This window comes from Zosterops lateralis (assembly GCF_965231275.1).
Source record: "Zosterops lateralis genome assembly, chromosome: 26".
NCBI classification, from domain to species: domain Eukaryota; kingdom Metazoa; phylum Chordata; class Aves; order Passeriformes; family Zosteropidae; genus Zosterops; species Zosterops lateralis.
Genome location: NC_139786.1, coordinates 4,916,971 through 4,933,303, shown reverse-complemented (window position 1 = coordinate 4,933,303; position 16,333 = coordinate 4,916,971). Strand labels below are relative to the sequence as shown.

Below are 16,333 nucleotides of genomic sequence, written 5' to 3'. Positions count from 1 at the left end.
GGGATGGATCCCTGTCCTGTCCCTGTGGGGATGGATCCCTGTCCTGTCCCTGTGGGATGGATCCCTGTCCTGTCCCTGTGGGGATGGATCCCTGTCCCTGCTGGGATGGATCCCTGTCCTGTCCCTGTGGGATGGATCCCTGTCCTGTCCCTGTGGGGATGGATCCCTGTCCTGTCCCTGCTGGGATGGATCCCTGTCCCTGCAGCTCCCAGGGGTGGACAATGCTCTTCTGGGGGGCACCCAGGTTTTCCACAATGCAGTTCCAGGTGCTTTTGGAAGCTTGGGCAACTTCAGAGGGTAAGGGGAGCTAATGTCTCCATTAAAAATACTTTTAGCCCTGTGCCTCTAGGCTCAGATTTCCCTAATTCTGTGTTTCCATCCCCTGAGAGCCTGTGCTGAGGAGCTGACAGCGTGGGGCAGCACCTGCCCAGGTCATGGCTGAGGCACAACCGTGCTTCCCCAGCAGGGATAACAATTCCTGTTTTTTGGAATAAAACAGAGGCTGTGGCAATCAGTGCCCCAGCAGCCAGCCAGAAACTCCTGGAACTGGCTTTCCTCCTTCGTTTTAAGCTCTTTAAATTGAATGTTACACTCTTTTCCAAAAGGTTTGGTTGTCAGCAGTTAAAAGCCCAGTCCTGCTTTGGACAAGGGCTGCCACGATGGATATTTACAGATACAGAGATGTCAAGTGCCTGGTTCAGCACTCACACTAAATCAGGAATAAGAAAGGCAGCACCAAGAATCCACATGGAATCCCTGACTCTTTGTAATTTTTATTCCTGTCCCCTGTCAGCATGTGGGGGCATTTCACCCTCTCTCTGTGCCAGTGGAGATGAGGTTGCAGAGGTGGCAAGTGCTGGAGAGCAAGGCCTCTGATCTAGATGATGACAGTTAATGAAAACAAAGCTAAAATAAATTAAAACATCGAGGAAAAAAAACCTCAGCAATGGTAAGATTAACTGCAGTATAACCTCCTACAGGAAGCAGCAAAAGGCAGAGCATTTAAATCTTTTAAAACAGGACTAAACATAGTTTTGGATAACATATTACAGCACTGGGGGAAATGACTGGAAGCTGGTGCAGCTACTGGAGGCTCAGCCATAGCCCTACTGTTCCTAGGACTTTGTAGGATTCTAAGGGGGGGTTGAGTTAATGCATCAGCCATCACTCACTCGCAGCAGGAGTGCTGCCAAAGCAGGGTGCAGCTCCTATGTGTAATCAGCATTAATTATCTATACATGTATGTGTCTGTAATCAGTTATATGTGTGTGTATATGTGCATATAAATATTACATCGGGAGAGGTCATGACAGATGTTAAAAAAACCCATCATCCCTTTGCTGAAGCAGCCTCAAACACTCTTTGAGCCATTCTTTTAAGTGATGTTGGTAAAATCTCTGCTCAGGACGGGAGTGGGAGGTGTGTCCCTGTCCCTCCGGGCTGCTGGGGCAGTGCATTGGCCTTGGAGAGGTTTGTGCATGAGCCAGGATCAGCCAGGCAGGGTGGGGCTGGGGAAGGGGGATGTTCCTCACTCTGCCCTTCATGGATCCCCCTCGAAAAGGGGCTCCAGGAAGGCAGAATGGCAGGAAGGAGTTCCTCTTGGCAGGGGGAATCAGCTGTTTCAGGTCCATGGATTTCCTCGTGATGGATCCTCCCTGGGAAGGGCTCAGGAGGAGCTGAGCACTGAGCACAGCTCAGTCCCAGCACGAGGTACCTGGCAGTACCACACAGTGTTCTCCAGTTTTTGGTTAGCTGTTAGCTCATGATTAGATTTTCCCAAAGTAAGAGTAGAACTGTGAATAGAAAATGCTGTCAGTACCACACGTTAGCAAATGGTTCCCAAACTCCAGTCCTGCTCCCCCTGCTCAGGCAGATCCTGTGCAGGGCCTGGAGAACTGAAATTGCTGACCTTGTCTATCCCCAAAATCAATGCAGCCCAGAAGCCGTGGGTGGGACAACTGGAGCCCTAAGACTGTGAAAAAGCCAAATACCTCTCTGTCCATGCAAGATATTTGGCTCTGGGGTTAATTATTATCAAGTATAAATCCAGACATTATTTGGCTACTATTTACAATGGGTTACACGTCCAGTGCTAGCAAAGGAATTTCCATATAGAAACCAAACCATAAGAAGCATGGGCATACATTACAGGAAACCTCTGGTAGACTCATGAACGCTTGATGCAGTTGAGTTCAGTGCTTTCATTCTTTGCCATTTGTGTGCACAGTATTAAAAAGAATCCTACCTTTTTTTTTTTTCCTTTTTAAAAATACAGAGCTGTAGTCTAGTCACACTCTTACAAGTAAGTGATAACAAAAATAGAAAGCAGATACCCAGGTGGGACTAAAACTCTACTAAAGCCTGTCTTCTTTTTTTTTTTTGTTGTTGTTGTTTTATGTTTTTCTCCACAAATATGTTTCCACAGACAATAATTAGCAGACAAACACACTGTTTGCAGTTGCACTGTATTGACTTAAAAGGTGGATACAAAATAGTCTAAATGGGGGATGGCACCCGGGGTGGGAGGTGTGTGTGGGTGTGTGTGTGCACACCTGGGCCCTGCTGGGCCCTGCCCTCGGGGGGCTCTTGCACACTCACATACACACACAGTGATGCAGGGGACTGTTGTGACAGGTGGCTTCTTTTGTCTAAATCTTTTCCTATAAAAGAAAAAAAAAAAAAAAAAAGTGAAATTTTGGTTGGTTTAAAGGTTCTGCTCCATGAAGGAAAAACAAAAACAAAAATTCACAAAATCCATTGTTTTTCACCTTTTTCAGTCATTTCCTCATGTGAATAAATATTATCCATTAAAAACCTTTAAAAAGGTGCTGCGATACACAGTGTTATATTTCCGTTCTGTTCCGTCTCTCTCCGCTCGCCGCGATGGTTCCTCCTCTCCCCACACCTGTGCAGGTGCTGGTGGCCCGTCCTGGGGCAGCGCCCGCTGTCCCCGCAGCGCGTCCCTTCCCTCCTGCAGCCCCGCCGGAGCCTCAGTCCCCACCACGGGCCGCAGCGAGGAGGGCACGAGGCGAGAGGAGCTCCAGAACCTTCGGCCTCCCTCCCGCGGGGCTCACAAGGCGGAGACCTTGACGATGTTGGCCGAGCTGGGAACGTTCGTGGCGTGGCCGGGGCTGCCCGGGCCGGGTCTGCTCTCGCCCTCGGGCGTCAGCGCCGGCGGCGTGGGGATGCTGATGATGGCCGTGGTGATCTGCGCGGCTTTGCAGTTCGGTCTCAGCCCGTCGTCTGATTTCATGTTGAGGCTGGAACGACTAGAAAACAAATTTAGCGCTCGGCTTGTTTCCTCTTAACGTGAGGCGGTGGGAAGGGATGGGGATGGTTGTGGTTCTTAATCAGGATCTGTCCTGGGTTGCAGTGTAGGATGTACACAAAGTATTTATTCTATCACCATCTTCATGAACTGTTAAACAAGTGGGGCAGTGCTCTAGTGTTTCCCAGGCCCCTCCTTTGGGCTCTTCTGCTCATGGCCCATCAATGCCTTGCCCAGGACTCACAGGGAACTCCCTCCAGGAGCTCTCTCTGTTTAATGGGCCATCAAGGAGCCACTGCACGACTCCTCATCCCATTGGGAGATGCTCCCAATGCCCAGGGGGAGGAGCCAAGCATTCCCACCTGGAGAGAATCTGGGATTTGGGACAGGACAAGCAGCCCTGAGCCACTGGATTCCCAGAGGAGCAGAGCTCCCAGACCTTTCTGTGGGATCACTGCTTCAGGAAGAGCCCCTCACCTGGACTGCTCCCACCACCCTGCTCAGGGTGTGTTCTGACTCTGTCAGTGCTCCTTTGTGTTATTGCATCTATTTTATTTTACTTTTACCTTTTTTACCTTTCTTCTTATTAAATTGTATCTCTGACTTGGAGCCTCTCACTTGTTTTGCTTTCAAACCATGACAGTATCTGATTCGGCTGAAATATTCAAAGACTCCATTTAAACGTCCCCCCCGTTCCTGCAAGGCACCATTTATGTCTACACAGATTACATCGAGCCTTGGTAATGTTCCCCCTGGTTAGAAGACAGCTTTTCATGGGGCAAATTGTTCTGTTTCCATTTCCTTCTTGTATAATTCTAGTTTATTTAAAAGGACGTCTAAATACACTGCCCCGTGTAGTGCATCTTTTCAGAGCACAGGTAGTTCTTTCCGAGAAAGATGTTGTCTTTCTTGCATTTCAAATACCTCTTTCATATTCACCGTCCCTTGATCTTTTCTATTTTATTTCCTTCTGCAGTAGTTCCAAGGATCTGACAGCTGGGAGCATTCTTATTAGATCTGCATCAATTGCATCCTATAATTAATTACAGAGGGAAAATGATAGGTTGATTTCTGTGCATCTGCACAGCTACAGGAGTCTGCTATTACCAGCCCAACGTGTTCATTTTCAACACAAGGCCTGTCCTTTCAGAATGCAAGGCTCCCAGTGGGGAAGCTGCTGCTGTTGTTATCTGGGAGTGACTCACCAGAGGAAGGTTTCTGATCCCTCAAACATCCAGGAACAGAACCCTCGGGAGCCTCGGGCACAGGCTGAGAGCGGGGCAGCCCCAGGGCCTGGGTTCTTCTGCCAGGGGGAACCAGTACACCCACTGGTTGCATTCCAGTGAAAAATAACTGAAAAGCTTTTTTTTCTCTCTCCATCCTTGCCCAGTTTGATAAGCAAGTGAAATAAGTGTTGACATTTAAAATATCACCGGCATCTGATTTAGCACCCAGAACAGTTGACATTCCTCTGAATTAGTGCTTCAGGTGCTGGTTTAAAATATTGTCATATTGAAACTGAAATAGCTGGAGACTTGTTTTGTACTTATTCATTCATAATTCATGCTCTGAAATGCCCTCCTGGCACCAGGTAATCGCTTGCTGCCCTCAAGGCAGCTTTGTTTTGCTTTCCACATCCCTTTGATGGGAGTGGGGAGAAGAGGAATGGGACATTCAAAACCAACCCTGGTGCACAAAAAAACTTAATGGGCTGAGGGGGATTTGGGAAGTAATTTAATATTTGCAGGAATTATATGGTGAATAAATGATTCTTTCTCAGCAATTTATGTATAAAATGAAATTTTGAACATTTTCTACTAAGGGACACTTAACCTGTGTTCTTTATGGGTTTTTAGGTCACAGCTACTAAGACACCATTGCAAAATTCCTCTTATTTACTTCCCAGTGATGCTCAGAGTGGCAATTTGGACTTTTGGACAATGAGAACCAGCCGAGTGTCCCAGGGGAGCCACGTCAGCCCTCCCACAGCTTTGGCTGGCAGACACTACTGGCCCATTGGCTTTGCCAAGGTGCCCATGCCCTGGGGAGCCTGATCCGTGCCCTGCCACCCTCAGGGGGAAGAACCTTGTCCTGAGAGCCCCTCCCAAGCTGCCCTGGAGCCTGGCTTTAATTGGGGTCTCCCCAGGACAGCAGGAGCCACTTCCCTTGGCTCCTCACTGCAGGGGACACAGAGTTGCTGCCACCAGCCTCTGCCCCTGGCTGGAGAACAGCCCTGTCACCCTGTCACCCTGCCAACCCTGCCAATCCTGCAGCTGAGCACATCTGGGCACAGCCCTGTCACCCTGACAGTCCTGCCAGCCCTGAGCTGGGAACATCTGGGTACAGCCCTGTCACCCTGACAGTCCTGCCACTCTGCCACCCCTGCAGCTGGGCACATCTGGGCACAGCCCTGCCAGCCCTGCAGCTGGGCACATCTGGGCACAAGTTTGCCAGCCCTGCAGCTGGGCACATCTGGGCACAGCCCTGCCAGCCCTGCAGGTGGTCCCAGCCCCCAGCACGGCCCTGTCTCTACCTGGTGGTGAGGGAGGGCTGCTCGCTGCACTGGATGTGGATGGTGCTGAGCTCCTGCATGCTCCGCAGGCGCGTGGCCGGCACGCTGGAGTTGGGCAGGTGCGTGGTCTTCTTGCTGCGCCGGGAGCAGCAGGACGTGCTCAGGCCCTGGTGGCTGCTCAGAGACGGGCTCCGGGACGAGGGGTAGTTCTGCATCGAGCTCTCCATGCAGTTCTGCTCGAACAGCTGCTCGTCGATGAACTCGTGGTTCTGGCAGGGGAGAAGCAGAGCGGTCACCCCCAGCCCGGGCCGGTCCAGCCCCTGCGCTGAGGGAGATGCTCTCTGCGCCTCAAAGGGCTGCAGGGCAGATCTCGGCAGGAAATGACCCTGCCCTCGCTGCAGCCATGGAAGGTTTTGGTCTCCTGTGCCAGCAGGGACACAAGAGGAGCTGCTGCAGTGACAGAAGTGTGAGGGAGTCACTGCTGCCTTGCTCACACAGTCTGAGATGGTCAATCTGTTGGGTTCAGATCCACAGGGTTTGAATTTCTGTTAATTTTTGTTTTCTGGATTCCAGACTGGTCTCAAAAAGTCTGGAATGCCATGTGGTTATGGAACCCAAAAGGAGCTCATGCTCCTTTTCCTTTGTGCCTGGGGATCGTATTTTATTTGGCTGATCACCTGGCCAGAGAATTTACTGCTTTCATTGGCTGTTGGCTTCAAAGCATCCCTGCAGTGCATGAGCTGGGAGGAATAAACACGGCAGTGAAGAGGGGAAAGTGTTCAGAGGGAAGGAAATTCGGAAAGCTGAATCTGCAAAGAGCTTTTGTGCTAAGAAACAAGAAATCCTGAAAGAAAGAACTCGTTTGTGTGGCTATGAACACCCAGGTAGAGTGAACAGACTTCATCCAGTCCCTGTCGGCCTCAGGAAAGATGGGGAACAAAAAGCAACCATGCTGAAGGCAGCCACCAGAGCTCAGTGGAACAAGTAACAGCTCTCACAGGGAACAGAGCACTGGGAAGCCAAAGGGAGCCACGTGCACAAACTCGCCAGGACAAGACCAGAAGGAGAAATAAGCCAACACTGTCCAGACATGTCACAGAGACCACAGAGAAAACAGATCGAATTGAAAAGGAAATACCTTGATGGTGGAAGTTCGTACAGATAACAGGGGATCATCCACAAGATAGGACAATCCCTACGGGACACCATGCCAACAGAAGATAAAAACACAATTCATTGTCCATTCCAGCATCCAGAAGTTTAGTCCCAGCACTGCATCTCTCGCCTCAGCATTCCAGCTCGAGTTTGAATGGGCAACAGAACCTTCTCTCAGGCCCCTCAACCAGAAACCTTCTGACAATTCAGCTTTTGAGTGTTTTGCTCATGGAAACAGTACAAAACTCAGAACAGCTTTATTACTTTGATCTTTTGAGAGCCAAAGGCAAAGAAGGTTTCAGCTGCTGGTTCACAAATCACAGATTGGGGTTGTTTCGCTGTTGTGTCACTAATGGATTTTGAGGTTTGATCGAACTCTGTGAAAACACAGAGGAAGGGTTTGGGTTGAAGGACTGGGTTCAAGGCACTCAGCACTTGGAGAAAACACAGCCTGTGAATGTCCAGACTCAGTCTGGGAGTTGGAATGAGAGGGAAAATAACCCCTCCTTTTGTTTGAACAAACTCCATCTGCTGTGGGAATATGACAAAGTAATCTCTGTTGTGGCAGCTACAAGTGCTCCAGGGTCACTTTGTCATCTGACACGGCAGATTTGTGGCCATTCACAGCCACTCAACTGGAAGTGTGTGCCGGTGACAACCCAGAGACCAGGCCAGTAAATAATGGACTTGGAGCATCCTCTGCCTGCCTTCAGGAAAGGTGAATTGCCCATTGAAACAAGCTTGCAACCATGGTACACATTCCTCATTCCATTCCTGCAACTCGCTCACAGAATGACTCTTCAGTGTTTAAAAATGCTTTTACTGCGATTTCAATTTTCTGTTGCACAGGTAGATTATGTGAAGTACAGGATCTCCACACAAACCCATCAAACTTTCTGGCCTGATAATTCCAGACCAGAATCCAAACCTGCTGTCTGAATTCGGTGCTACACCGCGGCAATAATTGCCTGAAAAACATGAGGGGAAAACCCCATAGGACAGATTCTCCTTCTGGGTTTTAATCAGAATTCAAGTGTCACTGTTACTGCCATTGTTTCCTGACAGAGAGGAACATTTGGAACATTTTCATGGCCTGAGCAGGTTTGTGAACTGGCAGGGTCAGCCTTTGTTAAGTGCGGTGGGCTGACACCACGCCCACTAATTAATTAGGACACCACGCCCACTAATTAATTAGGACACCACGCCCACTAATTAGGATACCACGCCCCAAATTTGGGCACACTTTGGTGCAGCCCCAGGGGTGTTCAGCTGGCCCTGCACGGGTCAGGATTCCTGTAGCCCCTCTGGAGGGGCAGACCCTGCAGCCTCTCTTGGCTTCAGCCAATTTGTTCAGGTTTTCAAATGAAAAGGCTTTTGTGAAATGTGGGTCGTGGTACTGAAGGGTTTCGGCAGAAAGTTTTAAACTGAAGAGTCAGGCTGTGAAATATCTGCTGGTAATGTAACATTGAAATAGAGGCAGGATGAGTTGTCTAAAACAAGTTCAGTGGTCATTGATACAGGAAGAATCAGTTCACTGCCCTCTGCACGGGGGCCTTTAGGGCTCCTTGGGCCCAGGCCACTGTAATTAATTATCAGCTTCTTCCAGTGTATCTGTGAGGCCTAAGTGGTGCTATTCCAGCACAAGCCAAACTATGGAAGTGAAGGTGATTTGTCTAAAAGAAACCCTTGCAAGTCAGAAATCAAAAGTACACTCAATGATGGATGCAGATAGAAAAAGGCATGAATATTTCAATATTGAATATTCTCCCTAGAATGAATCATGGTATAGATAATGTGTTCCTTTACTGCAGAGCCTTTTATATAAACCTAGAAGCAAAACAGATGTATCAAATAAATATCTGAAATGTTCCCATAGCCTTCTGCATACACAATCAGTCAGTAATGCAAAATCAACCTCTGGCTCCCAGCACCCTGCAGGATGCGAACAGAAAAGTCATTCTGTACAAACTGCCTGGGTGGCTTTGAGATAAATCCCCTGCCCTTGCAGCCAGACAGAGATGAGCAAAGATGACTGCAGCCCTTGAACCCCTGAACAGAGTTCACCCTCTCTGGGCCACCTCCAGGCTAAAGGTGATTTTTCCCAGCCTGTGGCGCTGTGACCAGGCTGGGCTTTGCAGTCCCCAGCAGCACCTTCCTGCCCAGGCAGCAGCACTGTCCCCTGGGGCTGTGCTGTGTCACTGACAGCACCGGGGAAATGCACTTTGGGTCTCTCAGGAGCACTGGGCAAAGGAAACTTCTCATTCCTGGGATCTAACTGAGCCCTCCCTGAGATCCCTGTGTGCTCAGACGGACTGACTGAGGAGCTGCTGCTGGCCCTGTGCAGGTGCAGGGGACTGAGGGGAGCAGATAATCCACATTTATCCCCCTGCACAGGAATGACTGTTATTATTTTAAAGACAATGGAGTAGAGGAGCACGTAACGCCCCGCAGGCTGTTGTGGGGAGCCCAGGGTGAGTTGCCAGCCCTGGGAGGAGCGGGACAGGGTCCCCTGAGAGTCCCCGAGTGAAATCTCCTCCCTGGGAGACCCTGCAGGCCCCCCGAGCCCCCGCGGGTGGGAAGGGCGGTGTCGGTACTTACGGTTGTTTTTTCCAGGCAGTGCAGCAGATGGTGGTGTTGGCTCTCGATTAACGAGGTGCCTTTAGTCGTGTGCTGCTCCTCTTCGCTGGATCCCTGAACAGCCACAGAGAGAGGAGGGAACAAAACCCAAACCGGCTGTAAAACCAGAACCGACAGAACCAGCAGTACCAGAGGAGCTGTCGCAGGGCTAGAAATAACAATTTCAGCGCTGCCAGCTCCCAGCTGTGTCTCCTGACTCTCAGGAAAGTTTCCTCAGATTTTTTCTTAAGGTTTTTGCTTGTCCACTAGACTCAGATTTGATTCAAAGCCTGTGTGTTCCCGGCTATTCTGTATCTGGGATGGGAGCTGGGGCAGGGCTGCTCACTTACCGTGTCGAGCTCAGGAAGCAGAGGGCAAAGAGAAAAGGAATCTATGCTGCTGTACTTTTCCAAAAGACATTAAGGCTGCTGAGCTCTGAATGCCAACAGATGTCCCCTGACCCGGAGCCTGTGTTGGGGGGGTAAAGCAAAGTTGCCCTGCCCCCTGGCTGTCCTACCCCCCTGGGTGTCCTGGCTGTCCTGGCCCTGGCTGTCCTGGCCCCCCTGGCTGTCCTACCCCCCTGGCTGTCCTGGCTGTCCTGCCCCTGGCTGTCCTGCCCCTGGCTGTCCTACCCCTGGCTGTCCTACCCCCCTGGCTGTCCTGGCTGTCCTGCCCCTGGCTGTCCTGTCCCCCCCTGGCGGTCCTACCCCTGGCTGTCCTACCCCCCTGGCTGTCCTGGCTGTCCTGCCCCTGGCTGTCCTGGCCCCCTGGCTGTCCTGACCCCCTGGCTGTTCTGCCCCCCTGGCTGTCCTGGCTGTCCTGGCCCCCCTGGCTGTCCTGTCCCCCCCTGGCTGTCCTACCCCTGGCTGTCCTGCCCCCCTGGCTGTCCTACCCCTGGCTGTCCTGGCCCCCCTGGATGTCCTGCTCCTGGCTGTCCTGGCTGTCCTGCCCCTCGCTGTCCTGCCCCCCTGGCTCTGCTGGCCCGGGCACAGTGACCAAAGCTCCTGAGTCACGGCTGCGCACAGGAGCAGGGATGGCAGGGTTGGTATTTAGGGTTTAAGGACATTCATTCTCTCAGTGCTGCTTGAGTTTCTGGTCTGGGAACCGCCTGTGATCTCAGCACACGTTACTCTGTGTTGTGCCTCTGAGGAGGGGTGTTTTCAAAGGCAATGGCTGCATTAAAGCTGCAGTTAAGGTGCTGTGAGATGTTTCCAGTGCCTCAGAAGCAAGGGAGGTCTGACTTCTGTAATGCCTAAATCTGAGAGTAAAAATGGATGTGCACGGCTTGAATGGCTGCTCAGGACTGCTCAGGAGAGGAAATGAGTGGCAGAACATCATGCCCAGACCTTGCTTGTTGCCCTCGAGGGGATCCCATTCAGCTGTGGTTGAAGCACTGCTCCCCGCACTGAGTGGCTCTGGTGCCATTCCCAGACTGGGGCTGGGATCCCCAAGTGCAGGAATAACTCTGTCTGTGACAGGTGCCAAAACACAGCTGAAGTGGGACATTAAGGAAGATGACTTCCTGAGCACAGCATTAAGGGATTCCAGGGGGATGCATCTTAGGCAGGTTATGGGGGTTTGTTGCTGTTGTTTTGGAAGATGAAAGTTCCCACACGTATTTTTAGAACTTGCCTAAAACCAGAAATCAGTTCCATTTTTTTTATTAACAATCCTCCTGGTGAGGTGACACATCCAGCAGGTCCTGCTGGCTCCTGCTGAGACGACTGAGGCCTCTGAAGGCTCAGTTGAAATATTTCCCATGGAGGTCCTTGGAAGCCCTAAAGCAGAGATGATGCTGCACTAAAACACTGGGAGAAGAGAGAGGAAGAGCACATATTGCAAACAGTATCTTTTTATGAGGTTTGCCTGAGAGGAAATGGGATCTGGAAGCCAAGACAGAACTTCCCCAGCTCTGGCAGGAGACCCAAGGCAGTTGTGGAGTGTTGGCAGCACAGCCCAGCCTCTCCCCTGCCTCCCAGCCCAGGGCTGCGCTTGGCCCCGAGGGCTCAGGGGATGGCTGGCAGTGACCAGGAGTGACCTGAAGAGGCAGGGAGTGGGACTGGTGCCTTATCTTGGGGATGTTTTCTCATCAGCTCAGTGTTTCCAGAAGCAGAGAGCAGGAAACCCACAAAGCCATCCCAGGTGGAAAATAGGCAGAGATCTGCAGGAGCTGCTGCCCTGGGCCAGGGCAAACATCCCAGCACTTGGCATTTTGGGAGTGATGCTGAGGAGAGGGGAAACAGACACCTGTGCAGACACAGGTCCTGTGTCAGTGGTTCTGTGTCACTGCAGGCAAATAAAGCCTGGGCCTTCAGCAGAGGAGTTTGGCTGCGATGGAGGAGCTGGTGGGGGAAGGAGAGGTTTGCTCCCAGCTTTGCAGGGATTTGATGCCAGTTGCCATTCAGTTTGCTCTTGGAAGACATTCAGTGAGCTGCTGGCTGCTTGTGGGGAGGCTGCAGCGCACTGTGGTGTCAGTTCTGAAATCCAAAATTCTTCCTCTTCACCTCGATTCCAGTGCTCCATCAGTGGGCCCTGGGGAACTGGTTCAGGGATGGACTGGCCCTGCCCAGTGCTTATCTGGGGCTTGTGAAAAGGCCCCAGAGCTCCCAGCCCCCTGTTCATGGGATATTCACCTCCTGGCACTGCAGCTAAAAGGGAATTTCAGCTGTACAAGGAGATTAGTGCTAAGAGGATCTGTAGGCTGCTGCCATGGGAAGAATCTCACCATCCCTTGAGCACTTCTGACATAAAGCCCACTAAAAAAACCTCCAAATGAGAAGGAAACAGTCTGAGTACTTGGTGTCTAGATGGCAAATGCCACAAATCCACACGTTTGTGGAGCACGAGTCTGCACTCTGGCTGGCAGCTGATCCCCTTCCTGCTGCTGTCCTTGGATGAATCCTCCTCTTTGCCTTCTCCTCCCTGTGAGGGGAGGATGCAGAGGGGCTCTTCCCCAGGCAGGAGGGTCAGTGAGCTCCTCCCGTGCTCGTGGGAGCACAGGGAATGTTCCAGAACCTCCAGCAGCCAGCGGGTTCCAGTGGATTGCTTTGGCTGCAGAGCCCCGGGCAGGGAGGGCTTGGTGTCCCCTCCCGGTGTCACTGCGGGGCCCTGGTCACACAGGGACACCTGAGCCATGGCTGGGGATGGCAGAGGGGATGTCACGGTGACACCATGATCCCAGAGCTGTGGGATCACTGGGGGATCACTGGGGGTGGCAGAGGGATGTCACACCATGATCCCAGAGCTGTGGGATCACTGGGGATGGCAGAGGGATGTCACACCATGATCCCAGAGCTGTGGGATCACTGGGGGATCACTGGGGGTGGCAGAGGGATGTCACACCATGATCCCAGAGCTGTGGGGTCACTAGGGATGGCAGAGGGATGTCACACCATGATCCCAGAGCTGTGGGGTCACTAGGGATGGCAGAGGGATGTCACACCATGATCCCAGAGCTGTGGGGTCACTAGGGATGGCAGAGGGATGTCACACCATGATCCCAGAGCTGTGGGGTCACTAGGGATGGCAGAGGGATGTCACACCGTGATCCCAGAGCTGTGGGATCCCTGGGGGTGGCAGAGGGATGTCACATCGTGATCCCAGAGCTGTGGGGTCACTAGGGATGGCAGAGGGATGTCACACCATGATCCCAGAGCTGTGGGGTCACTGGGGGATCCCTGGGGGTGGCAGAGGGATGTCACATCGTGCAGTAATTGCAGTTGGAATTGCTGCAGGGGGACAGAGCAGCCCCGTGGCAGCCTGGCCATGAACAAACCATTGCTGCTCACACAGATCCCGGGCAAGGTGTCAAAACAGGCCTTGTACCTGAGCAGGGGAGCAGTTTGACACTAATTTGACTGACAAATATGCACAGTATGGAGATAATATTTCAGTGCCTGTTACAGCAGCTACTCAAGCCGTGCTCCTTTATGTTTTTACAGCTTAAAAAATTTGGCTGTCTAGACTTGCTGTCATTCACATTTTGCTCTCTTTAGAAGAGTTTGTTGTTCTGCCATAAAATGAAATAAAATCTTGCCTCATGGAATTAAACTGGTCGTGCACCCCTGTAGGGAAGAAGGCTCTGCTGTTCTGTAATTAATTAATGTCTCTGCCTGGGGAGAGACAGAGTGTTGGGTCTTGGTTCTGGCCCAAACTCTTCTGGGATTCTGGGATTTAGAGCTATGACCCCACCAGGAGGGAAGGTACAGCCAGAAAACCTGGTGAAAACCTGCTGTAGGAGCTCCTATAGATCTAAATTTGGTTATTAATGGGTAAAAAAATAATCCTCTAGAACCTCTTTAGAAATGTTTCTCTTTTCCTTCCTGTGTCTACAGTAACTTTTTTAGCCAAAATGATCTTTTTCCCACTTATTTTTGGGCAAGTGCCAGAAAAGGAACCCATTCAGCCAAATATTTCTGTCAGCCTCATGCATTTTGGACTTCAGCACTGGAGTGTCAGCTGCTCTTCCCTCAGTGGTCTTGGCAGGGAGCTTTGGTTGACAAGAGAAGGGAGGAGATCCTTGTGGGGATGACAGGCTGGAAGATCAAGTGCAAACTGAGTGATCCTGCTAAGCTCTCCTGGCAATTTTAAAGACCAGAAGCCTAAAGTTTAACAGGAAATTTTACATTTTTAGTCAATTTTTTGCATATTTCCGGATAGTGAAATAGCAGAATGCCAGCAGAGCTGACTGCCCAGCCCTGAGCCTTTCCTGAGTGGGGATAAAGCCCTGGGATAGGGGTGACCAGTCCTGGCCTTTACTTGACACAGAAACTTCTCCTGAGCTGCTCAGCAGAGCCAGATGGTCCAGGAATAGATTTCCTGTGCTGCCATTTCCAGGAGACAACGTTGGGTGTGCAGTCAGGAGGATCCAACTTGTTTAGGAAGGGAGAACAGACCTGCTCTGGGCCCCCCACCTCCCAAATCTGTCCTGGTGTGAAGAGCTCCTGCAGAGACCACTGTCAGGATCTGTGTGTCTCAGGCTGCACTGAACACATCCCACGGGGCAGAACCAGGTGCTGCACGACTCCCCTGGGCTGGAATCCTTACAGAATCCTCAGGGCTGGAAAAGCCCCCCCAGCTCCCTCAGCTGCTCCTCAGAAAACTTGTTTCCAGACCCTTCCCCAGCTCTGCTGTTCCTCCCTGGGCACAAAAGCAGGGATGTGTCCCAGAGAGAACACATTGGAGAGAAATTGAGGATCAGATCCCAAGGGAGGCTGCACAAATGAGTTCTAGGTGACTCTGGGGCTCAATCACTCTTCATCTCTCTCTCTTTGCTCCCCACGTGCATGAAAGGCTGATTTATTTGAAATGAAATCCATGAAATGTGCTAATACCTGCTCTGGTGTTGATCAGGCTTAATGTAATAACCTCCTCTCGTGTTTGCTGGTTCTGCTGAGCAATCTGAGCACTTAAAACTTTCCTCCTCCTGAACAGCCAGAGGCCTCCAGAGGCCTTTAAAAATAAACCCACCAGCAGGCTGCCTGAAACAGGAGCTAGGGAATATTTTCCTGTCCTGTTGGAGATGATCAGATAGTACACATTAAACTCCTGAAGAATAAAAGGAAGGCAGTGGATATTTATAGTGTGGGCTGTGTAAATCAGCCCAGCCCCAGCATCTCCAGCCCCCAGGGATTAGAGAGAGCTGTGATCCTGCTCCTTGTTGGAAAGCCAGACCCTCTCCTGGCTCAGGGAGGAGCTCAGGGAAGATTTTCCCTGTCATGGAGGGGAGCAGCTGGATTCCAGGTGTGCCTGCACACCCTGTGTGCAGTGTGTGATGGCATATCCTGAGTGCAGGATGTGATGAATCAGGGTCAGAGTCAGAATCAGAATCACCAGGTTGGAAGAGACCTCCAGGATCATCGAGTCCAACCCAACCCAAACTTCAACTAAACCACAGCACCGAGTGGCACGTCCAGTCTTTGTTTAAACACATCCAGGGACGGTGACTCTTGTGTGCAGGGGGTGATGGCACATCCTGAGTGCCAGGGGCTGAGCTGGGAGCGGGGAGGTGGGAGATGATGGGAGATGGAAGATGATGGGAGGTGGAAGATGATGGGAGGTGGGATAGGGGAGGTGGGAGAGGGGAGACGGGACATGAGCCAGGGCTGGGAGCTGGGATCCCAGCCCAGCCTTCCCCAGCAGGCTGTGGTGGGAGGCAGCAGAGCAGAGCAGGGCCAGGCAGGCCAGCACTCACCGTGAGCTCCAGCGCCTCGTTGAGGAGCCCGTTGCGTTTGCTGTGCAGGTACGCGTTGGAGCTGCCGGTCTTGGCCACGCGGATCCGCGCCAGGCGCGCCTTCTGCAGGGACAGAGACAGGGTTAGGGGTGGGGGACAGGGGGACGGGGGTTTAGGATGGGGACTAGAACAGAGTGCTGCAATGGGGTGCTGCAGTGGGGTGCTGCAGGCCCCTTTGCGCATCCCAAAGTTCCCTTCTGGGGGAGATGCAGAGCACTGGAGCCTCGTCCTGGCCAGGCTTAGGGCACAGGGGCTGTGGGTGCTGTTCAGAGCTCAGGGGAGGTGCCTCCACTTCTCAGCTTCCCCCCAGCACCCAGGCTCTTCCAGCCCCTCTTTCTCTCCCAGCTCTGTCCCCTGTTCTCCCCGTGCTGCACAGGGCCCTCAGTGAGCCCTCCCTGTGTCCCTGCACTGGCACTGGAACTTCGTGAACTGTGGCATCTGATAAAATAACTCTGCCCAAAACTGCACATCTCCAGGGGGACAAGTTAGGTGAAGGAGCAGTCCAGAATAATGCCAACAAGAGAAACTAAGACCCTACCTCTTCCTTTTT

General features: G+C 51.8%; 1 protein-coding gene across 2 annotated transcripts in view; it reads right to left on the bottom strand.

Moving 5' to 3' along the window:
• Positions 1-1,738: 1,738 nt before the first annotated feature.
• The window catches only part of KCND3 (potassium voltage-gated channel subfamily D member 3), a gene marked incomplete at its 5' end in the record, with an annotated part of 105,513 nt that continues 90,918 nt past the window's right edge, over positions 1,739-16,333 (bottom strand). Inside the window, 5 exons of one of the 2 annotated variants that reach the window (XM_083878314.1) lie at positions 1,739-3,269; positions 5,802-6,049; positions 6,919-6,975; positions 9,534-9,626; positions 15,745-15,846. In XM_083878314.1, coding sequence (XP_083734440.1) covers positions 3,071-3,269; positions 5,802-6,049; positions 6,919-6,975; positions 9,534-9,626; positions 15,745-15,846 — 699 coding nt within the window. In that variant the 3' untranslated portion in view covers positions 1,739-3,070. The remainder of the gene's footprint in view (positions 3,270-5,801; positions 6,050-6,918; positions 6,976-9,533; positions 9,627-15,744; positions 15,847-16,333) is intronic. The other variant, XM_083878315.1, reaches the window with a different exon arrangement.